The 27,584-nt window shown below is 44.3% G+C and overlaps 2 protein-coding genes and 1 long non-coding RNA gene across 10 annotated transcripts in view; 1 reads left to right on the top strand and 2 right to left on the bottom strand.

The window, feature by feature from the left end:
• FEZ2 (fasciculation and elongation protein zeta 2) overlaps positions 1-13,235 on the bottom strand; it is a 51,438-nt gene extending 38,203 nt beyond the window's left edge. For both annotated transcript variants that reach the window (XM_075924936.1, XM_075924937.1), the window contains exons 1-4: positions 12,835-13,235; positions 10,425-10,533; positions 7,727-7,843; positions 2,043-2,187 (exon numbers count right to left, since the gene is read on the bottom strand). In XM_075924936.1, coding sequence (XP_075781051.1) covers positions 2,043-2,187; positions 7,727-7,843; positions 10,425-10,533; positions 12,835-13,064 — 601 coding nt within the window. In that variant the 5' untranslated portion in view covers positions 13,065-13,235. The remainder of the gene's footprint in view (positions 1-2,042; positions 2,188-7,726; positions 7,844-10,424; positions 10,534-12,834) is intronic.
• Positions 13,169-27,584, top strand: part of LOC112547155 (uncharacterized) — a 31,828-nt gene continuing 17,412 nt past the window's right edge. For 4 of the 5 annotated variants that reach the window (XR_012902849.1, XR_012902851.1, XR_012902850.1 and 1 more), the window contains exons 1-3: positions 13,169-13,304; positions 15,184-19,422; positions 25,819-25,962. This is a non-coding gene — a long non-coding RNA (uncharacterized LOC112547155). Of the gene's footprint in view, positions 13,403-15,183; positions 19,423-25,818; positions 25,963-27,584 lie in introns of all 5 variants that reach the window. The other variant, XR_012902852.1, reaches the window with a different exon arrangement.
• The window catches only part of CRIM1 (cysteine rich transmembrane BMP regulator 1), a 336,829-nt gene continuing 333,852 nt past the window's right edge, over positions 24,608-27,584 (bottom strand). For all 3 annotated transcript variants that reach the window (XM_075924932.1, XM_075924933.1, XM_075924934.1), the window contains one exon: positions 24,608-25,716. In XM_075924932.1, the coding sequence (XP_075781047.1) occupies positions 25,540-25,716 (177 nt within the window). In that variant the 3' untranslated portion in view covers positions 24,608-25,539. The remainder of the gene's footprint in view (positions 25,717-27,584) is intronic.

Below are 27,584 nucleotides of genomic sequence, written 5' to 3'. Positions count from 1 at the left end.
CAGTTTAAGAAACACTGGTCTACCCAGTAAGCATCACCCTAACTGGGTAATGCTAACCGGTTGAGCCAGGAGCTGCTGCCCATCTGCCTCAGGCAAGGTGCTGAAATAGCTCTGCAGAGGGCCCACCATGGACAAGCTGTAATAGGACCATTTGTGGTGTCAAATGCTGAGCAATGAGAGCTCTGTTGCTGAGGTCCTTCCACAATGATTCTGGTACCAGCTCTATGCCCACTGTGGGGTGGGGAATATCTGGGTGCAGTATTAAGGGGCATGAAGATTTAGGGAGTTACTTCATTGGAGGGGCTACTAAAGGCACGCGTCTTGGAAAGTTCTGGATCGGTGGTTAGGATGGAATGGAAAGGTAGAACAGATCTGCTGTAGCCTGGAACATTGACAACAGATACAGGCAGTACTGGCATTGCCCTTGTCAGTACCACACTCAATGGACATCTGGAGGTCAGAGCTAAGGTTAAAGCTAAGGGATTTCTACCCTTCCTACTCAATGCCAGGTAGTGACCAGAGATACTTGTGCCATCTTCTGTACCAGAACTGGTCCTGCACTAGTACACGCTGTTCCTATGGGAGGCAGAGGAGTTGCCAGGTTACTTGGAGTGGTCTCAACTGGTCTTATGAGACATCTTCATCAGCACTGATGACTGAGAACAGCTCCTCTGCCTCTTTAGATTAGTGCTTGTCCCCTAAAAGAGGCAGTGATGCTTTCTGAGCAAAGGGCAATCTTGGCTCAAAGAGGGCCATGGTTCAAGTGGATGCTGTTTGAGATAAGGGTCCCATGCCACCTGAGTCTGCTTTTTGAACGATCTACAGACTGAACAATGCTCTTTAAGATGGGCCTCACCTAGACAAAGCAAGCACTGCACGTGGAGGTCACTGGCATGGAAAGCCTCTCCACTCAAAAGAGGATGGATGTTTGACTCCCAATGAGGGCATTGCCGTGGGACACTATCCACTGACTACAATAAACCAAGCTAAGATTAAAGGCAAGGCTGTGAGATTACTACCACACATAGCTTTGACTATAGCCACGGGCAGTGAGAAGGAACTGAGGGAGAGGGTCAGGGTGGTACTGCCTCATAAGACAGAAGAGGAGTAACAACCATGAGCATTGCCTTTTTATGGGTACTTTTAGCAGTAAAACCTCCAGCACTGGATGCACATACCTAAGTGGAAAACTTGTCAGCATTAGGGATGTAACTGTTTAATTAGTTAACCAATACGCTGCTTACTGTGGGAGCTGAAGCAGCCCAGCAGCAGACAAGGGGGCTCCTCCAGCTCAGCTAGAGCGGCTCTTCCGTCCTGCTTCCTTTAATCAGTTAACCAGTTAAACAATATGTTTAACAGATTAACCAATTAAACTGGATTTTACATGCCTAGTGATCATCTACCTGAAGAACCAACAATGTCCAAAATCGCTAAAAAAAAGAATCTATGAAAGTAAAGGTGAAACTCTCACAACCACCTTCACCAGAGACTATTAGTCAAGCTCATTATGCAGTCGCAGAAGCACTGATTATAACTGAATCTGTTTCTTCTCTTGTTTATACTATAATAGAGAAACCAGAGTAACAGAAAATACATCATGGAAGAACTTTTTCTTCATCTTGTACAAAGCTTTCTACTTCTACTAACTTTAGGTCATTTCTCTAAATGAATATAGTGCACACTAGCAGATGTCAGACACATTCTATGCTTTAACATATTAAAAGTTACAAAGATTACATATCCTGTAAACAGTAAAATGCGGCATGCTAAACTTAAATACAGCTGCTTTTGTTTTAAATATTGTAAAGATAAGGTTTTATATTCTGTTCTAAGCAAACATATTCTTAGCAAAGTTTAGAGGGTTTTAAGTTGAAATCATACTAATTCTAGTTTACTTTCCCTTTCAAGATTTTCTGACTGCCTTGTCAAAGGCAGATGATTTCAAAGATGGAAATGGTTATAGATCAACTGTAGGGCAGTTTGAACCATTACCTATTTTCAAGAAGTTACAAATATACTCAAGATAAATAGATATCCCTTACTCTCTTCATAACTGTTGTTTGTACTGGACCTCTTGAGTGTTTGTATTTCCTGGGAAAGCATGGAAAGCCGGTCTGACTGCGTGGGTGCTTCGTCGTCTTCTGGGTCAGGTGATTCCTGCATCATTTCCTCTATTTCTTCAATCACCTTTGATAAACATGCATAAACGTACTGTTAGGGAGAGAATCACTGGTAATAGAGCAATAACTTATAATTGACATATGTTCTACTAACAACTCATAGACTTACAAATTATAAATTTTCTATTTCTATGTAATTTTTCTTCCAATAAATGCTATTAAGCGGTACTAACAAGGCAAAGCCAGGATTGAAACTGGGAATCAGGCCTCTCAATATAAAAAGGAAATTTCATTAAAACTAGAATATGGCACTATTTGTACAAATTGGCCTTCCCGTAACAAATTTATTTATTAATCTGGCCATATCTGTCTCATAATGGATAGGAAGTAAAGCTTGCAGCCATGCATACACAGGTTTTTATATAAAGCCCTCTGTGTATCTACTTCAAGGTCACTGATGATTTGAAAGTATGAGTCTGTATATATATGTCTTTTTCTAATATTCAGTCATGAAGCCTTCAGAACTCAGAAAATTCCAACTGAATCAAACTGCTGTGCATGTCTCCTTAGTCACACAGGCTACCATGACCACATCACACTTGTCCTCTTTACATTGGCTTCCACAGAATTTCAAATCAGATTTAAACACTTGATCCTTACTTCAAAGTGCTCCACACATTGTGCCCAAGATACTTCTGGGACAAAACCCGCGAGCAATATTTTTGCTCCTTCGGCACAGTGGACATTTCCAACAGTAACAGCAGGGGTAGGCAATAATTTTTACCTGAGGGCCACTTCAAAAATTTCTGAAGTGGCCTCAGGCCACCATGGAAGGGGCGGGGCCTAAATAGAAAGGGGTGGGACCTAAATGGAAAGGGGCGGGGCTACCCCACCCCCAGACCATAATTGGTCTGGGGGTGGGGAAGCCTCTTTGCCCCTTCCTTCCCACTAGGCACCCATGCCCTGGAAGAGGCTTGGCATACTCCCCCTCCCCCAGGCCAATTAGGGTCTGGGAGTGAGAGAGCGCGGAAAGGCTCCTCCCACTCTGCGAGGAGCACGTGGCACTTTGAAGTGCTGCTGGGCTCCTCTCAGGGCTGGGGCACGGCAAAGGAATCTTCAAGCAGCTCCCCCGCCTCCATGCTCTGATTGGCCTGGAGGCGGGGAAGCGTGCGAAGCCTCCTCTGTTCTCCCCCTGCCCTGCGAGCAGTGTGCAGCGCTTCAAAGCACCATGTGCTCCTGGCAGTTAGGGCCTGGGGGCGAGGGAGCATGCAAACGAAGCCTTCTCCGCTCTGCCCCCGCCCTGCTTGCAGAGCAGGGGCAGAGCAGAGAAGGCTTTGTGTGCTGCGTGCAGGGCGGGGGCAGAGTGGGGAAGGCTTCGGGCGTTTCCCCCCTCCCCAGGCCCTAATTGGCCTGAGGGCGGGGGAGCAGCAGTGCCTCTGCGGGCCGGATCCACCCACTTGGCAGGCCAGATCCAGCCCGCCGAGGCCCTTTTGCCCACCCCAGAGTAAGAATAAAGTTTTCCTATGCAAGAGGCAGAACTATTTTCTGGGTCAGTCTGAGGCTGTGGAATGAACATGTCACTCCCTCCTGGAACACAAAACTCACCATTTTCCACTTGCAGTGCAAGGTGCATTTCTTTGACTTTGCCCTCTTTAATATAAACACATAGCAGGAGATATGTTTAACCAAAAAAACACCCCACCAAAACAAGGCAGTCCATTCCAGTTGTTCCTCCCTCTGGGGAGAGGATAAGAGAACAAACAACATGCAACAGATATGTAGCCATGCTGCTGGCTGCACTACTTGAACATGTTCAGTCACTACAGTGATGGGCATAATATAAATACATGAACATAACAGAACAGAATGTAAGCTTATAGATTTTAGAGCACTTAGAAAAGACTGTTAAACAGTAAATGATTCTCAACCTTAACAACAGAAGAGCTGCTGCTCTGTAATAAGCTAAAACTGTGCAGAGATGTTACAATCTAAACCAAAGTCATACTGTCCTAAAAATATAAAAATCACATTTGCCTACACTGTCATTATTGGAAGCAACAAACTGTATATTAGTGACAACACACTTAAAAATTGTCATCTGCACTATTATCCAGCCTCATGCCATACATATTTAATTTAAAAGCATTTTTGTCTATATCTTCTTCCTTCAGATTCCTGCTGGATCATGCCAGGAAACTGAAGTACGAGAATTTTAAAGACCCATATAGAAACCCCAAAGCTAAGGCAGAGGGCAATTTGAATGATGAAACAGTACCCAATGTGGATCTCTACGAGGGGTGTAATTCCCCTACTTATGTACCCATACTTGTGCTAGCTATTATCAACTTATCTAATACATATATAGCAGCGTAACTGGAATTGCACAGATAGGGACAGTGGAAGCATGGCTGAACTGTGACAAGTACAAACCTACCTGAAGGTGGCGGGTATGCACCTAGCACAGCTCAGCTTCATCTTCACTGCTGCCACCTGTGTTACTGCTGCTACACTGCTATTTAGACTCACACTAGCTAGATGAGAGTTGGCACAGGCATGTATACATAAGCAGGGGAGTTGTACTCCTACATCATAGAACAGGCAGTCCCCGAGATACGCGGATCCGACTTATGTTGGATCCGCAGTTACCAACGGGGTTTGCTCTGCGTCTTCCTGGTCTGCTGGAAACCAGCAGACCAGGGAGATGGGGAGAAAAGCCTCTGAGGACGCCGGCAGCGGGACAGCCGCGGCGCGTCTGGGCTGTCCGCTGCCCGCGTCCTCAGAGGCTTTGCTCCCCGTCTCCCTGGTCTGCTGGTCTCCAGGGGTATGTCTACACTACAAAGTTAATTTGAACTAACGGGCGTTAGTTCGAATTAACTTTGATAGGCGCTACACTAGCGCTCCGCTAGTTCGAACTTAATTTGAACTAGCAGCGCGCTTAGTTCGAACTAGGTAAACATCATTCTACGAGGACTAAGCCTAGTTCGAACTTACTAGTTCGAATTAAGGGGTGTGTAGCCCCTTAATTCGAACTAGTGGGAGGCTAGCCCTCCCCAGCTTTCCCTGGTGGCCACTCTGGCCAACACCAGGGAAACTCTACTGCCCCCTCCTGGCCCCGGACCCCTTAAAGGGGCACGGGCTGGCTACGGTGCCCGTGCCAGGTACAAGCCTGCCAGCACCCAGCCAGCAGACCCTGCACCTGGCACGGCTCGAGCCAGCCACCCGATGCCCCCCAGCCCTCCCCCTCTTCCCGGGACCAGGCTGGCGGCTCCCGGGAGCTTGCCCGGGTCCACAAGAGGCGGGCACCCGCCTGGTCTAGTGCGGACATCGTGGACCTTGTCCACGACCTCCGCACTAGGCACAGGAAAGTGGCCGTCTAGGGCAGGAGAGCTGCCAGCTTGGCCACCCAGGAGCAGGTGTGCATAAAAATCAAGGTGGTCCACTGAGACCCCCGACCCTGAGCCCTGAGCTTACAATGGCCGTACTGGGTCAGACCAAAGGTCCATCTAGCCCAGTAGCCTGTCTCTCGACAGCGGCCAACCCTAGGGACCCTGGAGGGGATGGACTGAAGACAGTGACCAAGCCATTTGTCTCGTGCCATCCCTCTCCAGCCTTCCACAAACTTTGGGCAGGGACACCACTCCTACCCCCTGGCTAATACCACTCCATGGACCCAACCTCCATGACTTGATCTCACTTCTCTTTAAACTCTGTTCTAGTTCTAGCCTTCACAGCCTCCTGCAGCAAGGAGTTCCACAGGTTGACTATTTGCTTTGTGAAGAACAACTTTCTGTTACTAGTTTGAAGCCTGCTACCCATTCCTTTCCTTTGGTGTCCTCTAGTGCTTCTATTATGGGAACTAATGAAGAACTTTTCTTGATGCACCCTCTCCACCCCACTCATGCTTTTATAGACCTCTATCCTATCCCCCCTCAGTCTCCTCTTTTCTAAACTGAAAAGTCCCAGTCTCTTTAGCCTCTCTTCATATGGGACCTGTTCCAAACCTCTCATCATTTTAGTTGCCCTCCCCTCTCCCACCCTCTCTCTTCCCCTCTCCCACCTCCTTTTCCCAGTCTCCCCGAGTTTTGTTCAATAAAGAGAGATTCTATTTTTGACCACACGTTTTCTTTATTTTGTACATCAGGAAGGGGGGCTAGGGAAGGGTAAGTGGAAGGAAGTGAGGGAGGAATGGGGTACGAGCCCCCGATGGTGAGGACTGGGCTGGCTCTGCGGGCTTCTGGGGGTGGAAACTCTCCTGCAGCCCCCCAATTGCCCCCTCTCCCCAGATGGCAGCCTGCGGCAAGTGCAGCCGGTCTGATGGCCAAGTGCTGTGATGTGCCCAGTGTGGGTACTCCAGGCAATCCAAGCCAGGACTGCTTTGCAAGCGGGGCACCCCTGAGAACTGTCCGGGGTGGGGGTCAGGTCCCTTTAAGCACAGCCCTCGGCTAGCCTGAGGCAGCTCCACACTCTAAGTCCTCATCTGATGCCCTGCCGGCACTGCTTCTGGCCATCCTTAACCCCGGTTCAGGGTCCACTTAATGTGGACATGCTAGTTTGAATTAGGAAAACGCTAATTCGAACTAGTTTTTTAGTCTGGATCCGTAAGTTCGAATTAGCTTAGTTCAAATTAACTAATTCAAACTAAGTTAGTTCGAATTAGCGCTGTAGTGTAGACATACCCCAGCAGACCAGGGAGATGGGGAGCAAAGCCGCGGAGGACCCGGGCGGTGGGACCGCGGTGTGTCTCAGTCCGCCGCCCGCGTCTCCCTGGTCTCCTGGGGGAGGGGGGCGCAGCTAGTACCCCCCCCCAGCAGACCAGGGTTTTCTCCGGACGCCTGTGGTAGAGCAGCTGGGGCGCTGCCGGTTGGTCCCGCAACGCCGCTCTGGGCGCTACTGGACCAACCTGGCAGCACCCCAGCTGCTCTGCCCCAGGCGTCCTGATTCAGCCGCTGTTGGTCAGTTTCAGCAGCATCTGAATCAGGATGCCTGGGGCAGAGCAGCTGGGGTGCTGCTGGGTTGGTCCAGTAGCGCCGAGGAGCGGCACTACTGGAGCAACCCAGCAGCACCCCAGATGCTCTGCCCCAGGTGTCCCCAAGTCAGCCGCTGCTGAAACTGACCAGTGCTGACTACAGGAAGCCCGAGGCAGAGTTGCTCTGCCCCGGGCTTCCTGGAATCAGCCGTTGTCAGTTTCAGCAGCAGCTGACTTGGGGACGCCTGGGGTTCTCAAGTTGAATCTGTATGTAAGTCGGAACTGGCGTCCAGATTCAGCCTGTTGAAACTGATTAGAGGCTGATTCCAGGAAGCCGGGGCAGAGCAACTCTGCCTCGGGCTTCCTGTAGTCAGCCGCTGGTCAGTTTCAGCAGCGGCTGAATCTGGACGCCAGTTCCGACTTACATACAGATTCAACTTAAGAACAAACCTACAGTCCCTATCTTGTACGTAACCCGGGGACTGCCTGTATACATATTGCGGATGTCACTGTAAATAAAAGCAACCAGTTTGTCTCTAAATTTCTTTAGCGTCCACTAACCAGGAAGAGTAAAAAGGCATAGGACTCAGAGATTATATTAAACCATAACATTGTCTTTTTGTTAAATATTTTTCTTTACCTGCTCTGCTGTAAACAATGGTTCATCACTGATGCAAGAAACTATGATAGAATGCATATCCAGCTGTTCTCTAAGTTCTTCATCATCCGATAGGTCAAGGTTCAAATTTTCATTTAACTGAAAGCAGGCACAGAAAAAGTAAAAGGGCAAAAAGTTAAAATTACAATAACAAAAGAGTCTAGATGTCACCAATGAAACAAAAAAATAGATTTTTGCACATAACCAAAAATCTAAAAGTAATCGTATACCATTAAACCTAATAAACCCCTGTAACTGAAGTGTATTTTATTAATTTGATCCTGTTTTGTTTTGACAAGAATAGTATACATATTCTTTACTTTTCCAAAGGACAACCCAAAATGGGATTTAAAATAAATGCACACCACCTACTTAATGCCATGCAAACATTTGTAGACTAGGCAATCAGTTCATCAATCTCATGTAAATCATCATGCACTCCTTCAAGTAGAAGCAAGATATCAAAACAGGTCTATCAGTGAAAGGATACACAACAGATTTTTATTTATCAGACTTTATTGTAATTTTAAAGACTAGTTCGTAAGATTACAGCTATTTAAACTGCTGTTACCAGAATTTTTTACATAAGAACCAACAGTACATTTTATCACTTACTATATATACAATCTATATATAATTAGGAGCTAGGGTGAACAGACAATTCAAGGCTGTGATGTTCTATCATTAAACGAAATTACTTATTTTCTGGAAAACACCACACACATACTATGAGTTCTAGGGGTGCTGGCAGCCTCTTCAGGCCCTGGGCAAGGTGTACAGGGAGGGAGGGGGCTCCATGCTTCCAAAAGGGGCAAAGCTTTGAGGAGAAGAGGTGGGGCCAGGGGAATTCAGCCCTCTGTGCTGCCTGGAAAGCAGCACCTCCTCCCACAGCTCTCATCACCGCCTGGAACCTGTGCCACGGTGCTCCAGGTGGCAACTTGAAGAGCTGGGGGCTCTGGCAGCTGCTGCTGTTGCAGTAGCAGTAGCCAGGAGTCCCAGGCCCCTTTCAATTGCCAGGCCTCAGGGGAATTGCCCCCTTTGCCTCCCTCTTGTCGGTGGGCCTAATGGGATTCACTGCAGAAATATTTGTTCTTTAAACAAAAAGGCACACAATCTTGTAAAATCTTGCATCTCCACATGTAAGACTGGGGGACACAAAAATCAAGTGCTCAGCCTAATAATGTTAGGCCTACCATTCTGCCATTAGATAATGATGTACTTTTACCGTATAATTTGCATTTTCAGAACCTTGCCTATTTTAAAGTTTCACCCTAGCCAATCTAGGGATATGTCTACACAGCAACATTATTTCAAAATTACTAGCATTATTTCAAAATAACTTAGTCCACATCTACACAGCAGGCAGTTATTTCAAAATAATGTTGAAATACTGTCAAGCTGGTAGACTTCTTACTCCAACTCCTGTAATCCTCATTGTACGAGGCGCAAGGAAAGTAGGAGGAAGAGAGCTCTATTTCGAAATAAGTGCTGTGAGGATGCTCCCAATTTCAAAATAAGTTATAAGCACACTACCTTCCACATGCTTATGACTTAACCAATCAATGGAGGTGCTAATTGGTCTTATTGGCCTCTTGTAACTATTTGAACCATCTACTTAGTCTCTCTTTTTTCTCCTCTCCTCCTTTTTTCTCTTTTTTCCCCTCCTCCTTCTCCCCTTCCCTTATTTATTCTTGGATCTGGACTTCTAATACTCCTGTCATCTGAAGAAGTGGGTTGTGCCCACGAAACCTCATGATACCATCAACCTGTTTTGTTAGTTTTTAAGGTGAGATTAGACGATATGTTGTTTTTTAAGTTTTTCACATTTAGAGTTTATTGAGTACCCTGTTATGTAAAACGTGCTATGTTTTGATTTTAGTATTTCTGGTGCTCAGTGCAAATTTAATCAAGCTTGTGGTTGGATGCAAATATACAATCTTCCCAAATACCGCACCAAGCATCATTCGAAAATTGGGGTATCCAACCTCTTTTTTCAAGCACCCAGCTATTAGGCTGCAAAAGAATATCCAAACTTTCAAAATATGTTTTAGTACATTTGTATTAATAAAATGAAACTTCTTGACTAAGTAATGATACCTATTTTCTCTATTAGTAGAAAGGGGCAAGTGTTGCTACAATTCAGTCTCATTCAGGTTTTGTAGAACAAGGAAGTATATTTGGGCTCTGATCCTGAAACTGGATCCACACAGATCCAGGGACTTGCCTGTACCTATATGAATGCAGAACATGGTCTTGGTGGGAAAAAGTTCACACGGATTTACCAAGACAACAAAGATATTCACCAAAGGTTTTCTTTCTTGTGTCATTCAATACAAAACAAAGAGGCAAGCCTTTAAAAGTGAACAAGACAACTTCCACAGTTTATTACTGTCTTTGCCTTACTCCTCTGTTATGCAAATTGGTTTATTTGTTGACTGTCAGTCAGTTTAGAAGAAACCCACATCATGATACTTTACTGACAGCAAGAAGCAGAAATGTACGTATCAGATATGTCAGTGTTAAAAGACAAACATCATCGCCAATGTCGATATAAACAAACTAAAAAGAAAAATATTTTTAAGTGATCAAGAATAACTGTTTTAATAAAAATTATATCCTATGTTGCTTCTGTATCAAGAGAAAAAGCCCCCAAAGGTTTTTGGCTAGAGTCAGAACTTACTCCTTTTTCTGAAAGATTCAGTGTTGGCATGTGCAAAGCTCTGGTGTGGGAGGACTTCCAATCAACAGGCATTACATTACCATAATTATCAGTCAAAGCATTCCAAATCCTGGACAAAAGGATGAAAGAAACAAAGTGACATTAAAATGAATAGCAACTAGGCTACAAACAAACCAAATCAAAGAAACCAAAACAAAAAAGGATTATCTTTTTTCAAAAATTATTTTAAACATTTTCATGGTAAAAAAAATAAACACTGCAAAGGTTTAATTTTTGTATCCTCCTGGCATGCAAACAAACAAACAAAAGGAATCATTTGCTGATGCTTATACCTCAAGGAAATAAAAATAAAACTCAAAAAACTATGCTTCCTGATGGACGAGGTAACAAAATTTTGGGGGGGGAGAGGGAAGAGGAGTTTTCTGCTTGTTGAAATGCTAACCAGCCAATGTTCTTTACGCTCTTTCCTATTTCTTATAGGCTGTGTCTAGACTGGCCAGTTTTTCTGGAAAATCAGCTGCTTTTCCAAAAAAACTTGCCAGCTCTCTACACTGGCCACTTGAATTTCCGCAAAAGCACTGACTTCCTACTGTAAGAAATCAGTGCTTTTTGCGGAAATACTATGCTGCTCCTGTTCAGGCAAAAGTCCCTTTTGCACAAAAGTTTTGCGCAAAAGGGCCAGTGTAGACAGCTGAGATTTGTTTTCTGCAAAAAAGCCCAGATCGCGAAAATGGCGATTGAGGCTTTTTTGTGGAAAACGCGTCTAGATTGGCCATGGACGCTTTTCCGCAAAAAGTGCTTTTGCGGAAAAGCGTCCGTGCCAATCTAGACGCTCTGTTCCGAAAATGCTTTTAACGGAAAACTTTTCCATTAAAAGCATTTCCGGAAAATCATGCCATGTTGTTCTAATTTCCCTTGCCACCGGCCAATATGAAACTAATCTTGATGGGCAAAAACATTTTAGTCAATGGGATCATCTTAGGAAGAAAACCCACCTGATGCTCACTGTAATGCCAGTCTGTGTACCTTGCAGAAAACATGTGGCAATGAAATGTACCCACCTTGGCTGACCTGGATTAAAACAGCAGCAGGCAAGCGGTTTATAACCCCAGGGAGAAAGCACAGAGGCAATATGTTGGCTTTTAATGTTGCTTTGAAAGATAAGGCCAAAGGAATGGGCTGAAAAAAATCTGATGAGGTTCAACAAGAACATGTGCAGAGTCCTGCATGTGGGACAGAAAAATCCCAAGCACTGTGACAGGCTGGGGACCGACTGGCTAAGCAGCAGGTCTGCAGAAAAGGACCTGGAGATTACAGTGTATGACAGTGGTTCCCAACCTGTGGTCCACGATGGTACTGCAGGGGTGTCTGTGGAAAGTTTAAAAATAAGGATTGGGCCCACCCACTTTTCCTTTTCTTTTTTTTCCTCCCCCAGGAAGGGGGGAGGGCGTATGCTTGGAAAGTTTTTGGAACCACTTGTGTATGAGAAGCTGGATATGAGTCAACAGTGTGCCTTTGTAACCAAGAAGGCTAATGGCATTTTGGGGTGCGTTAGTAGGGGCACTACCAGCAGATCTAGGGAAGTGAGTATTCCCCTTTTTTTGGCACTGGTGAGGCCACAACTCGAATATTGCATCCAATTCTGCTCCTCCATCACAGAAGGATGTGGACACACTGGAGGGAGTCCAGTGGAGGACAACAAAAATGATTAGGGGGCTGGAGCATATGCCCTAGGAGGAAAAGCTGAAGGATTTGGGATTATTTAGTCTGCAGAAGAGATGAGTGAGTGGGAGAGTGAGGGGGGATTTGATAGCAGCCTTCAACTTCCTGAAGGGGGGGCTCCAAAGAGGATGGAGGGAGGCTGTTCTCAGTAGTGATGACAAATGATAAAAGGAGGCGCAATGATCTCAAGCTGCAGTGGGGGAGGTCTAGGTTGGATATTAGGAAAAACTATTTCCCTAGGAGGGTGGTGAAGCACTGGAATGGGTTACCTAGGGAGGTGGTGGAATCTCCATCCCTAGAGGTGTTTAAGTCCCGGCTTGACAAAGCCCTGGCCGGGATGATTTAGTTGGGATTGGTCCTGCTGTGGGCAGGGGCTGGCTGAGCTCCTGAGGTCTCTTCCAGCTCTATGGATCTATGAGGAACTACGGGCAGCAGCTCTGGTGAGCGTCCACAGGGCGGGGGGGGGGGGGGGGGGGGCTGAACTTGAGAGCAGAGCCACGTTGAGGGGCTCCCCCAGCAGCGCTGCTTGGTGCCTGCGGGGTGGACAGGCCCAGCATCAAGCCAGCAACAGCCCAACGGGCTCTTCACGCGCCACCCTCCCGCACCTACATGCCGCTGGCTCCTAGGGCGCCCCTCCCCCCGGCGAGTGCCCGTCATTCCCCCGCGGCGCCCGCCCCGCCCCGCTCACTCGTCGTCCTGCAGGGCGCTCTGCTCCGTGAGGGGCCGCGGCGGGACCCGGCTCTCGCCGCCGCCGTCCCGGGGCTGGGGGGGCTTGAAGCAGAGGAGCAGCTTGTCCCCCAGGTCCCCGGGCCCCCAGGTGTCCCCGTCCCGGGCCGGCTCGGGGCTGCTCCCTGCGGGGGGCTGGAAGCCGGAGAAATCCTGCCAGTCTCCGGGGTCCCGCTGCGAGGCCGCCGCCATGGCCGCCACCGAGACAGCGGCCCGGGCTGCGCGCTCCCGGGACCGGCGCTGGGCGGAGCGCGCTCGCGGGGCTCCTCCCGCTGCAGCGGGGACGGGGCGGGGCGCCTGGGGCCCTTCGCAGCCAGAGGAGGCGGCGCGGGGGCCCCAGGGAGCGGAGAGGAGGGGGCGGCCCCGCCCCGAGTGACCGTTAGGCGAGTCCCTGCGCCCCGCGCGCGCCGCTACCCGAGCTGCGGCCGGCAGGTAACCCCCCCCCCCCCCGCCTCCCTCAGGGTCCGGTTCCCCCGCTGCCCCGAGCGCCAGTCAGGCTGGGGGACCCACTGGCCTAGCCCCCCTCCCAGGTAAGCTGAGCGCTTGGGCCGCTGCCCAGGAGAGTTTCAGGTGCCACCCTGCTGATTTTAGCTGGGGGTCCAATAGGCAGGCACATGTGTTTCTCCTGGCAGTGCACAGCTGCACGTGCCTCGGTGCCATTAACAAAATTTATTCCACACGTAGATGAAAAAAATTGTAAAGGGGGGGGGGGGGCTACTGCTGCTCCTGGTCAAGGTTTTCAGAGAAGCCTGGGGTCTGCAGCTTGGATATTAGGAAAAACTATTTCACTAGGAGGGTGGTGAAGCACTGGGATGGGTTACCTAGGGAAGTAGTGGAGTCTCCATCCCTAGAGGTGTTTAAGTCCCGGCTTGACAAAGCCCTGGCTGGGTTGATTTAGTTGGGATTGGTCCTGCCTAGAGCAGGGGGCTGGACTCGATGACCTTCTGAGGTCTCTTCCAGCTCTATGGTTCCGTGATTCTATGAGCTGGGGTTGCTTTGTAGCTGACCCACACAGCCAGGGAACCTGGGAGGGCAGAGGTAAAATTCATCCAGGGCCAGGTTGGAGAATTGCTCTGCAGTCAGGAAGCTGGAATTCAGTGCAGCCCAGAGCATCAGGCTACATGATTACAGCTTCCAAGTAACCGGCGGCATCCCTTCCTTGGCTCCCACCATGGGACATGTTCTCTCATGGCCAGGACTGTGGGCGGGGGTGTCAGACCTCTGGGGCAGACCACACTGCTGCTGATTGCCTCTTGGATTAATGCACAGAGTGCTTTTGTAGCCCAGCTATGTGGAGTAGGAATGAGCAGGGCAGGGCTGAGACAGGCAGGAGGTACAGGGAAGGCAGCAGGGTATGTCTCTACCACAATCCTACAGGACTGCAGACTACAGCCCATGCCTGGCTTTTAGGATTGGGTGTCCTTGGAGAGCTCTCTTCCGCTTCAGAATGCTGAGAGTGAGCGAACAGGGCAGAACTGAGACCCCAGCCAGGACTGCGAGGAGGAGAATGAGTGCTGGGCTGTGGAGGACACTGCCCCACTATTGAGTAGTTCCTGTCCTGATGATTAGCCATACTCCTGAGTAACTAAAAACATCCAAGACCCCCATGGCATTCAGATCATTGGGAGTATACTGTATTTTCTTTAGGGAAAAACAATCAAATGGGCCTAATTGTTAAGGTTAGAGCTGCCTCTGGAGGAGTGGGAGCTGGGACCCACCCCCATTCATCCCAGGCCCACTTCCTTCCCACCTCTTTTTACCCTCGCTCCACCCCTTCCTCCAAGCCATGTGACCCCAGGGGATTAGTGGGTGGCCTAGCAGCAGGGGTTGGGTCTGCCCCTGCATTCACCCATGGAGGGAAGCAGAGTGACCTAACCCATTCTGCTCCACTGGCTACCAGTCACATTACTGTTGAGTATGGGGTGGGGGAATCCTACTTCTTTGCCCAGACCTCCTCCCCCACCAACCTGACTGGGGTAGCAAACTGGCTTGAGGCTAAGTAGATTCACTTCCCCTGCCTCTTAGTGCAGGGGTAGGGAGAGCAGTGAAACCCCCTTCGTACTTACTCACCCTGGCTGCCCTGAGCCCCACATGGCCCGGGGAGATTGCCCTGAGCCATCCAATGGATTGGACAGCTCTGGTTAAGGTGGGAGTACTGCTAACAAACGTGGGAATTATAGTGGATCACAAATTGAATGAGAGCCAACAATATGATTGTTGTGAAGAAGGCTAATATGTTAAGGTATATTAACAGGAGTGTAATATGTTAGATGTGGGAGGTAATTGTCCTGTTTTACTCAATGCTGATTAGGCCTCAGCTGGAGTACTGTATCCAGTTCCATACCTTAAGAAAGTTGTGAACAAATTGGAGAGTGCACAAGAGAGCAACAAAAATGAAAAACCTGATTTATAAAGAATGACTAAAAAACTAGGCATGTTTCATCTTGAGAAAACAAGGTTGAAGGAGGATCAGATAAGTCAAGTATTTATAAGAAAGACTATGTTCTGTTTCTGCTTCTCCTACCGTCAGCAGTGAGTTTAATCTGTTAACTATAAGGCTAGATATGTTCTGGAATAGGCTTCCAAGGGAGGTTGTAGATTGGATTTGTTGGACTTCTCTGTGTTAAGCTCAAGTGAGCCTTCCCCCTCCTACCATCATACACTGCAACTTTAAAACAGAATCCCATGGAAGCAATTCTGTTTTAATCTGCCTTTCAGTTGCTCTGTAACACAGAGCAAACAAGTATGTTTTACAAACGATATTGTCTTTGTTCTGTTAATAAAGCTCATCTTTTAAAGACCATGATTTGATTCCTGTGTCCTAGAAGGCACGAGATTGTGTGCATGTGCCTAAAACTACAAGGTCAGCTCTTTCTGGGTTCTCAAAGGGGTTTTTGCATTTGGGTGGTGATAGCATACCCTCCAGGCTCAGGGAACCATGGAGTTTTTAAACAGAAGCCTTTAGTGGCAGGGTATATTAAAGTCTTTTGTAGGCCCCCACCTCCTGCTCTTGAAGTGTCCCAGTGGGAAATAGCCTTGATAGTACTGATTTACTTCATTGGCTGGGGAATATGCCTTTAAATCCTGCAATGGAAGTATCAGCATTTATTTATTTAATGGTTGGACAGGCTGAATCACAAGTTAGTTATTGCACTTCACATTCATAGAAATGTCAGTTGAGATCCTTTGTACTTGGCACCAATAGGCACTATAGTCCCTGCCTCTCCGGTGTCAGATCTTCCCATTGGGCCTGGGGTAGTGGTAACCAGGCAGCTCACAGGGCTATAGTACTCAAAGTCCAACTTCATTCAGCATTTCTGATGTGTCTTCCTGCCTTGATGTGCTGCTTTTCTGTAGTGGTATCAATCAGTTTGCATTCCATTGCACCCATGCAAAAAAAAGTTGACTTGGATATCTCAATGTAGATTCATAGTGAAGGCAAGGTACTGTGGTTTTTACTTCAATGTAATTAGTCCAGATAAATCTCAGGTAGGCATATAGCTGATGACCATGATAACTACAGTGAGATATAAATTACCTTTACTTTGTCTCCTCTAGGATTTTACATTGAGGTAGCTAACTTGAGATAGCAATGTAAAAACACAGTGAAGCACCAGTTTTTTGAGCCTATCCTTGGGCATTAACTCTTTTTTCTTTTTCCCCCTGGATCTCCCATGGACTAGAAGCTTGCATGCATGACAAATAAATTGGGCAGAGTGGGGTGCCTCTTTGCTATCACTTCAGCTGAAAGAACCATTGCCTAACAATGGTTAACTGTGTGGCCTGCACACTCCTACGGCATCAGTTTTCAAATAATGGTATCCTTCAGGGTAGCACCGGTTTCATCCACCACCCATCAAAAGTACTTAAGTACATGCCAAGAATAGGCAGCACTTAGTCATACAAAACTAAGCAATTTTTATTTATAATACCAACACAGTCTACATTTTTGTGAACAAATACATTCCATTCTCAGTTCATGATCCTAGGAATTGATAAGGTCTTCATTGAAAGGCTTGCAGAGGCTTTGTGGGGGCAGCTCCTTCACTTCTACTTGCAGTGCTCTAGTTCTCTTTGCACAGGGTCCAGAGAATTAGCAGTGTCAAATCAGAATAAAATTAAATTATTTCAATAATTTTATACTGGCCTGATGAAAGAGAAAAACATTCACTGCTGGTTGTTCATCTGCTGTTAGATTGCCCAGAGTTGATTGGATTTGAAGATACAGGCACATGTCTCAGCTTTGAAGTGGCTAGATAGGAACTGATGAAATAGCAATAATATCTCCTACCACTCCCTCAAGCTTCTTACCCTTCTTATAAACTCTGATTCTGCAATTTTTCTTAACAGCTAAGAATTCCTTGATCTAAGATCTTAAATAAGGCCCTCTCTGTACTTCCCTCCACTTCTATGAACAAAGGAAAAAGTATGGTTTTAGATCTGGTTCAGTGGAAAGGGACTGACATTGTGTATTGAGGGACAGTGAAGGGTCTTTATGGATTTGACAGATTCTCTACTATACCCTCAAAGCCAGAAGGCTACAGAAGTAAGTTATTGTAGACTCAGCCATGTCAGTTACAAATAGGGAGGTAGTGCTACTGATATTGACATAGATTCTTGGGGAGCTGACAACTGAGAAGCCGTGCTATTCAAGAGCCACAGTGAGTAAGGTGTGCTTGGCAACATCAACTTCAAAAGTCAGGAAATACATTTTTTATGGTCAAACACTGTTCCTACTGTGCTTCTGCCTTTAATGCACCATTCTAAAATATATGATGTAATGCAAATGAGATTTTTATGTATAACCTTACAGAAACTAAGAATGTATTATTTTGAACGTGGCTTAAAGTTTGCCTCAGTGGTATCTGCAAACAAACCATGTTTGAAAGATCATTGCAAGAGATTTAAAGTAATAGATGTTTATGGCTAAAAGTTTAAGACCATACCAAGTTTGACACAATCCCTCTATTTGAAGTGCTCTAAAATTGGGACGAGGGAACAAACAAAAAGCCTCACAGTGACAGTATCGGTATAAAAGCAGAAAGCATGAGTTCAACTATCCTCATATTGACTGGGAAAATGTTACCTCAGGGCATGGTACAGAAATAAAATTCTAGACACCAGCAATGACAATTTCTTGGAGCAGCTATTCCTGGAAAAACAAAGGGAGAGGCAATTCTTGACTCAGTCTTTAGTGGAATATATGAGCTGGTCCAATCAATAGCTGAGCTGTGCAGAAATAATGATTCTAATGTAATTTAATTTAACATCTTTGTGGATACTTCCCCATCATGGTAACATTTAACTTTAAAAAAGGGAAACTACACAAGAATGAGGATGCATGTAAGATGGAAATTAAAAGGAACAAGAATTAAATATTTGCAAGAAACATGGGGACTATCTAAAAACATTGTAATAGACACTCAGGCCTAAATGTACACCCACATCAAAATAGAAAATCACATTAATGGAACCATGGCTAAAACAGCAGCATAATGGATGTGATTAGAAGGAAAAGACATCCATTAAAAATTGAAGTCAAATCCTAAGGAGGATAGTATGAAAGTGGACAAACTCTGGCAAGTTATGTGTAAATGTAATAATATACTAGGTCAAGAGAGAATTTGAGGAGCAACTTGCTAAAGACTGGAAAACTTACAATTTTTTGTTTTTAAATAGCGGAGAAGCAGGAGGCTGCCAAACAGATCACTAGATGAGCATGATGTTCAAGGAGCCCTCAGGAAAGACAAAGTCATTGCAGAGAAGCTAAGTTAATTCTTTTTATTGGTCTTCACTGCAGAAGATGTGGGAGATACCTCTGTATCAGAGCTATCCTTCTTGGGGGGAGGTTTTGGAACAAATCGATAAGACAATAATAAATCACCGGGATCAGATTATATTCACCCAAGAATTTACATAAGAAATTGTAAAACTATTAACTGTGATATTAAATCAACTTCGGTACAGATGATTGGAGGATAGCTACTTTTTTAAAAAGGTTCCGGGGTCAGTCCTGAAAATGGCAGCCTATGACAGTCTGTACTTCATGTTCACCCTTTTTACAAAACTGATACATTTTGTACAAAGTATGTCTTATGAGCTGTCATTGGAAAACTCAAGTCCTTATTGTCCAGGCTACATTGTGTGACAACATTAACTTGTAAGATTGTACTGTATGATAGGCATATTCCAAATCTGGGGAAGCAGCCCAAACCAGGTTCTCAGAGAAAGATGGCAAACCGAAACCGTTGCTAGGTGTCTACAAAATTAAATAGACTATCATCTGAGTATGTGACCAATCTTTGGCAGAAAGGCAGATAACAACAAGAAATTCACATCTTGGCAGTTTCCGAGCAACAGACTTGCTGTGGCCTGAACCTCAGCTGATTTTTAAAGAGGAAAATGACTAAAAAGCAAGACTAGAGAATACCGATCTTTCCTTTCATCTCTACTTATGGCACCAAAAATCCTTGAAAGACAGAGGAAGCATCATTTTCTGGAGAGTGATCCTGTCTGCAAGATTCAACCAGTGAAACTGCTAGAACACATGGTGAGAGTGATCTTTACAATTCACTTAGATTATTAAGTTAGGTGTTGGTTTGCATTTTACCTTTTATTCTTTGTAATCAATTCTGGATTTTACACCTCTATTTGTATTCACTGAAAATCTACTTGTAACTAATAAACTTGGTCTTTTGTTTTCTCTAAACCATTATGTGGATTGAATTGTTCGGGGAACTCCATTTGAGATAGCAGAGGTTGTTTATATAATTTTCTATTAATGCAAAGCTACTCAACTTTTGAAGTCCTTTTGAGGCCATAATGATGCAGGATATGCCGAGGGCAACTTGAGTGTGGTTGCATATACATGCAAATCTATATGCAAATTGCTTGTTTCACACTGATGAGCATGAATAGAAACATTAAGGCAAGGGTCTACACAACACGCAGGCCCCATTTAAGTCAGTTCTGCTGATATTAATAAAATGCAATATTTACCCGATTTCCATCCATAGGACAGCACTTTTAATGAGCAATGACAGTCCAGGAATTTAACTACTATAACACATATCAAAAGAAGACCATTATATTGACTCTTTTTTTTGTTTTGGCTACCACCGATGGGCCATGTGTTGAGCCCGGTGTAAACTCAAACTGCACTGCGGGCCACAAAAACAGGCAGTCGGTTAAGTAGCCAGGGCCTGTATTAATAAAATGACAGACTTTCTATGGGCTTGTATTGTCCAAAAGGAAAGATTTGGGCAGCAGAAGATGCATATTTCTGGGGACAAGTCTGAGGCTGGGAATTTGCTGATGTCATTCTGCAATATAATTCAGGAGAGGCCTGCTAAGAGCACTCTTACTGGGAACTAACCTGGGAATAATTTACATGCTAGATGCCAGGAGGGGCTGTTCTCCCAGAAAAGTTGTGTAAAAAGTACCCCAGATTGGAGAATTGAGTGGACACAGTTGTTCAACAGTTCATATTGTATCCTGACTGATGTCTCACAGATTGGAAAGCCTAACTTCAATACTGGAGAAAGTATAGTACAGAACAGAACATCAGACATGTAGACGGACTCAATTTTTTGGGAACAGAATCAATACATACAGCTTTTGTAAAGGAAAGTAATGTCTCACCCATCTATTCGAATTCTTTGAGGATGTCAACAAGCACATAAGAAAAGCATATATGAAAATGAATTAGTTATGGTATAACATGCCATAACTCATTTGATCTGTTCAGATCAGTAATCACTTGAAAGAAATAGAGTAGGAATAATTGGTCAGTTTTTACAACTGAGAGAAGTCAACAAGGATCTGTACTGTGCTGATGAGCTGGAAAATGGAGTGAACAATGAAATGATAAAGTCTGCAGATAATACAAACTTACTCAAGATATTAAGTCCAAAGAACTAAATGCAGAATTACAGGGGGATCTCACAAAATAACAGATGAAAGTCACTGTTGATAAATGGAAAATAATACATGCTGGAAAAATGTGATCCCCACTATACATGCAGAGATGACTGGTATCTGCTGGGGGCGAGGAGGGAAGCACAATTTAAAGTTCCCTCTTGCACAGCTTGAGTCACCCCTCCCACAGGCACATCCCCTCTTTTTATCCTCAATAGCTCCTCTCTGCAGTTCCTAAGCTCTCTGCTGCTGCCTCTCCTGGACACCACTAGGAGCTGCTGTATAGGGAGCTGGTCTGGCCAGCAAACCCTGGCAGAAATCTTGGGGATAGAGGGCATGTAAGGCTGCATACCTTCACAAGCATTTCCTTGTTATGCATTTGTTAAGCATTTCCACACAAAATGATGGGTTCTGAATTAACGATTACTACTCAGGAAAGATCTTGGGAATCACCATGGAAACTCAGTCTCTGAAAACTTCAGCTCAGTGTGCAGCAGTGGTCAAAAAAGCTAACAGGATGTTAGGAACTACTAGGAGTAGAAAATATAATAGATATAATGCCACTATATAAAGTCATGATCTATCCCCACTGTAACTATTGTGTTCAGTTCTGGTTGCTCCATCTTAAAAGAATATGGTAGAACTGGAAAAGGTTCAGATAAGGCAAGAGAGAATCAAAGGTATGGAATGGTTTCCATAAAAGACTAAAAAGGTTAGGGCTGCTCACCTTAAAAAACTGACGACTAAGGAGGGATATGGTAGAGATCTACAATATCACAAATGGCACGGGAAACATGAATTAAGGAAGTGTAATTTACTCTTTCCTACACTACAAAAATCAAGGGGATGATCTATGAAATTAGTAGGCAACAGGTTTAATATATGAGGAAGTACTTTTTCACACCATGAACAAATAACCCATGAAACTCGTTCTCTTAGGATGTTGTGATAGCCAAATGTGGACCAGTTCAAATAAGAATTAAATTCACCGAGGACAGGTTCTTTAACAGCTATTAGCCAAGATGGTTAGGGATGCAACCCCAAGCTTCTGATTGATACAAGCTGGGAGGCGAAGATGGGAGAATCACCCCAGCTTCCCCCCCCCCAGCTTTTATTATTTTTTTTTTTAAAACACATCCATCTAAGCTCTGGTTCTGTCCACTGGGCTAGTTGGACCATTGGTTTGACCCAGAATGGTAGTTCTTATGTTAATATGTATTAAAAGTTTAAGATTTGAGACATTTCAGTCTGTAAGATGAGGTAAAATTTGATATAGTCCACAATTTTACTGCTAAGACTCCACAAACATTTTCTCAATACCATGTGAAAATTCTTCAGTTCAAACCTGGTGTGTTAGAGAACCCCCCTCCCCAACTCAAAGGTCTTTAGTAGTCTTGGTTCAAAATTGCTTTAGAGGAGAAAGATAATGTGCAAATTAAAATCTCACAGAAATAAATCAGAGTAAATAAGATATAATTATAATATTTGCAGAGTAAATAAATTATAAACTATTCTCAAACATTTTATGGTAGTCATACATATGAACATTTTAAAAAAGTGCATCATTAGGTTTAAAATTTTTATTGTGCTGCCAAGAGCCAAATTACAAGAAACCGCCTTACAGTTTAAAAAAAAGTAAACAAGCAATCTGCTGAACTGCAGTGCACTCCGAGTGCCACATATGCATCTATTTTATTTTTCAGAAAATTATATCTGCATTTCTCTTACAAGAGCACAACAGGAACCAAAGTAAAAGAGTGTAAATGGATACAGCACATAGGATAAATCATATCTTTAAAATAATAATAATAATAATAAAATAAAAAACATTTTACACCATGTCCTATATCCTATTTTCAGAATATGGCCTTGATTGTAAAACAAAAGCAAGCTTTTACAATTTATGGATAAAGACTGCTTTCTCTTATGCAAGGAATGGATGATTTGTCTTGACAGAATCTTTGTAGTAACTGGACAGAAACATAGCTGTTTCAATATCATATCGAGTACAAAATGCTGGGAGGACTACATTTTTTCTTTCTTGTTTTTGGAAACTGAAGTCATATATAAACAGAAAAATGTCAACCCTGAATGATACACCTATTTTTTTCTTTGATGAAAACAGCTAGAACACCTTTATGATATTCTAAAACAAAAAAAATTGTTAATCTTCAGATTAATAAATTAGGTCATTATAATAATAAATTAGGTTATTTTTTCAGTTTTAAAGTTCAGCAACCTCCGACCAAGTATTTACAACAATACTTGAGAGTTCCTTTACAAAAAAATACATTTTCTTTTCACATTAAGCATACTGGGTATTTGTGTCTTTTATGACAAGCATTTGTAAAAGAAAAAAGGCAATGCACAAATGGGTAATTAGTATAAAAGTGCCAAGACCTGTCTGGAAAGTTAACTTTGTACTATACAGTCAGAGTTATAAATGAGGCAAGCTACAAACTTCCAGCTTTAAGTGGACAATATTCCAGTAGTTGTTTCAAACAATTGTTTGAATTTAAAAAAAATCCAGGAGCTGATGGTGTTATTCTAAGGAGGGGTATGTCTACACTACCACCCTAGTTCGAACTAGGGTGGTAATGTAGGCATACCGCACTTGCAAATGAAGCCCGGGATTTGAATTTCCCGGGCTTCATTTACAGAAGCCGGCCGGCGCCATTTTTAAATGCCGGCTTGTTCGAACCCCGTGCCGCGCAGCTACACGCGGCACGGGCTAGATAGTTCGAACTAGCAAGCCATTCCGCACTATCTGTACGCCTCGTGGAACGTGGAACGAGGCGTACAGATAGTGCGGAATGGCTTGCTAGTTCGAACTATCTAGCCCGTGCCGCGTGTAGCTGCGCGGCACGGGGTTCGAACAAGCCGGCATTTAAAAATGGCGCCAGCCGGCTTCTGCAAATGAAGCCCGGGAAATTCAAATCCTGGGCTTCATTTGCAAGTGCGGTATGCCTACATTACCCCGCTAGTTCGAACTAGCGGGGTAGTGTAGACATACCCGAGTTGATTAGTGCTGCATGTATATTGCCATCAGTGTCTCTAGCTAATGCATTCATTAAAAGCCTTTTTAAGGCTAAGCAGGAAAAGAAAAATAAGAAACACCCTGAAATGTAGCAAGAGCAACGCTTACTGCTATAATCGTGCACATACTGTACACACGCAAACACAAAAGTGTACACACGCATACATGTGCACGCATGCGCGCACACACACACACACACACACACACACACAAAACACTTTCAAATCAAATAAAACTGTAGGTAGAATGAGATGCTCCTCTTGTCTTTCCTAAACTCACAAGCAATTAAGCACTGCTATGGAATGCCTGTTTTATCTGTTTCTGCTCTGGGTAAAATCTCTCTCAGATAAAAATACATTCAACAAGAAAAAAATAGAAAATTATATATATACTGTATATATACAGATAGATGCTATATATATACTGTATATATACATATGCATATATAGTGTGTGTGTGTGTAGACACACACACACACTATATATATATGTGCACATATATACACACAGACAAATACTTTGTTGTTTTTAGCATAATTATATTTACATAAATATTCCTATAATGCTAACGTTTAAAGAAGCATGATCTCCTTTTTTTCTGAGCTTCAAAAAAGGTGCTTGAGTAATATACAATTAAAATTAGTAGCTTCCTAGCATGGAAGTAGTTTCTAATCTGCATAACCAGTAAATAAAAATCAGGAAAAAAACCTTAAAACAGTCTCTTTTTTTACTCTTTCATTTAAAAGCAAGAGCTTTGTCCAACAAAAATATTTTTTCCTCCCCCTCCACTGAAACTGTATGAACAACCAGAGATTAATACAAAATAACAAAACAAAAACACAACAAAAGCCCCTGGAACTGCATGGCGTTCTTGACTTTTCCTTCCTTCCTTCCTGCCTTCCTTCCTTCCTGCCTTCAATACTGCTGTCAAAAGATCCAGTGCTCAGATCAGGAATTATTTAGGCCTCAGTCATTTGCTAATTCTGCCAAACTCTGGCCAATCAGCTTTGCAGAAAACAAAATTAAAACAAAAAGCAGCACAAGGTATAATTTTATACATCCTTAATAAACCCACCCTTTATATTCTGCTATAACCTTTTCCTTGCTATCTCATTAACTACTGCAGCTTGTCATCATCATATAGAAAAATATATGCTACACCACACCTGTAACATGACAGGTTCTGTTCTAGGAGTATACTTTTGTAGCAACAGCTGGGAAAAAAATCAGACCTCTATTTTCTGTTTCCATGTGGGGTTAGGCTTTGCTGCAACAAATGCAGTTTCAGAGCAACAAGAAAAGCCACCATCCTGATGCTTGGCAAATTTCCTTATTTGTTTTCTCCCCAAGCCAAGCGTGACCAGCTTTTCTTCTTTGAAGCTTTCTCTCATTTCACTCCCCAGCCCCAAATTCCCCCTCCCACACAATCTCTATAGCTATGTTACAAGCAAATACATCTTAACAAGTTTTAAAACTTTGGTTCTGAGAAAACTCTTGGTCAGTTATCGCAAGGAAAAGTGGGAATGCTTTTTCTGGCACTTTGCAGGAGTCAGAGCCCATCCCAGTAAGGTCTTAGAGCTGTACATGAAGTCACAAATCCAATACAATCCACTAAGCAAGTGCACAATTCTAGTTTTATTTTAATAGCAGACAGTCTCTCTTTCTCTCTCTCTCCTTTCTCTCTCTCGCAAATCCTTTGCAAAGGTGCAATTCTTCAAACTGTTTGATAGAAATTATCTGCCTGTAGGTTGTTCTGTTTTTGCATGCTGTAGAATCCACTGTATCTTGAATCTGGGTCAGCAATTCTTAGCATCCTCTGAGAACTATCCACCTGAACCATGGTACCTTTCTTGCAGTCCACATATACAAGCTGATTGTTTAGGCAAGAAGACTGTTGAAAAATAAAGACAACAACAAAAAACACTCAGGTCATAAAAAGAAAGTTTATAAAAACAAAATCATACTAAACTGTTTATTTTCCTTTGTTACAAAGGTATAACTTTTACAGTCCTTGCTAAGTCAAGACTCCCATAGACTGAGTAAGACCTGAGTAAGGACTGCAACATTTCAGCTACAAGTATATAATTGTGTAAGACCAGAAGCAACCAAATGAATCCTTTTCATCTTGAAAGATGTGGTGAGAACTCTGCTACCTTTACTATTATTTATTAGAGATGTATAGGGTTACAAGATGGTTTAACTAAAAATACCGAACTACCTCCTCCTCCCAAAAAAAACACAGGGGGAAAATTCTATTGAGGAAAAAAAAAGGGTGAGACCAAAGTTGTTGAAGCAAAAAAAAAAAAAAAAAAGACCCCCCCCCCCCCCCCCAAAATCCCCATCATGGCCCCTTTAAAAAAAGCCTTTGAGGCTTGTTGCTGGCAGCCAACTTGTTTTCCTGATCCGAGCCAGAAGACAGCTTCCCTGTGGAAAGTGGGGGGCCCGGGGGCTGGGCCTGGTTGCTGAGTGTGTGTAGGTTTGCCAAGTGTCCAGTATTTTCGCCTCCTGTCGGGGGGGTGGGGAAGGGTGAAATCAGAAAATACCGGACATTTTAGGTGTCCGGTATTTTCTAATTTTTTTTTTACCGGACAGGAGGTGAAAATACTGGACGGTCTGGGTCAAGATGGAACACCTGGCAACCCTAGTGATTACTAGTGTAGTCAATCAATCAGTTAGCAAATGCTTATAGATTACTGCTATAGACTACACACATTTCCCACCCCCTACCAGTAAATTTTTTAGCAGACTGTCCAGCAGCCTGATTCAGTTCTGGCTCACGACAGGTCTGGTACCTAACCCTACTGTGGCTCTGCATTTAAGGTGTATTAGGAATTGGGCGGGCAGGCAGCCTGGCTACGTTCTGGCTCATGCTGGGTCCAAGAGCTCAGACCCCACCTCCCAGACAGGGTCAGAGGCAGCAGCACAGGGCGACAGGCAGCTGGTCTGCGAGGGGAGCTGTTTTTTAAACTGGCTCCCTTGGCGGATCAACTCCTGCCTGGTACCCCACGCTGCTGCCTCTGATGTAGAGGCAGTAGCACAGAGTGGCAGGGGGCTCCTAGGGAGTGAGGCCAGAGCACACTGGCTGCCGGCCCTGCCCTAGGGACTATGGAATAGTTGACTAATCAATAAGAATTCATGAGGTTACTCAACTATTCAATTAACTGATATTTAACATCTCTATTATTTATATATAAATATATAGTTTTACATTATATGTTTAATGACAACTATATTTATAAATTCAGGCTAGGCTGTGCCTGTTAGATATAATACAGATTACAAATTTCATGGAGCTGTGACTCTTGTGGGAGCACTGGTATTCTGTTTCTCAGAATTCTCTAATGGAAAAAAGGCAGCACATCTGCTGTTATATTACACTCATTTATAAAGCTCAGTCTTTTTCCTTGTAGGAAGAGGAGGGAGTGGGTCTTAATCTTTGGGCCAGTGCAGGAAGCAGGGTCAATAGCCCTGTCTGCTGCATGTTCTCTTTTGAGATGCCTGGAACTGCCAATGGATTAAGCCAGGAGGGGAAGGGGGCATATGGCCCCCAAACTCAAGGGTTAGAGGGGGTGGGACCACTACTCCCAGTGCTATAACACCAGCTCACTAGACCCCCAGGCTATATCACTCGGGGAAGGAGGTGGGGGGGGGGGAGTGATGGGGCAGTGGTGGAGCAAGGGTGGGGAAAGGGCTGGGCAGGTGGAATCTGGTGTGTGTGTGTGTGTGGGGGGGTTGTCCAGGTTCTCCCCTGGGCTAGAG

This window comes from Pelodiscus sinensis, chromosome 3, assembly GCF_049634645.1.
Source record: "Pelodiscus sinensis isolate JC-2024 chromosome 3, ASM4963464v1, whole genome shotgun sequence".
Lineage (NCBI taxonomy): Eukaryota > Metazoa > Chordata > Testudines > Trionychidae > Pelodiscus > Pelodiscus sinensis.
This window is presented reverse-complemented; position numbering and strand designations above follow the sequence as displayed.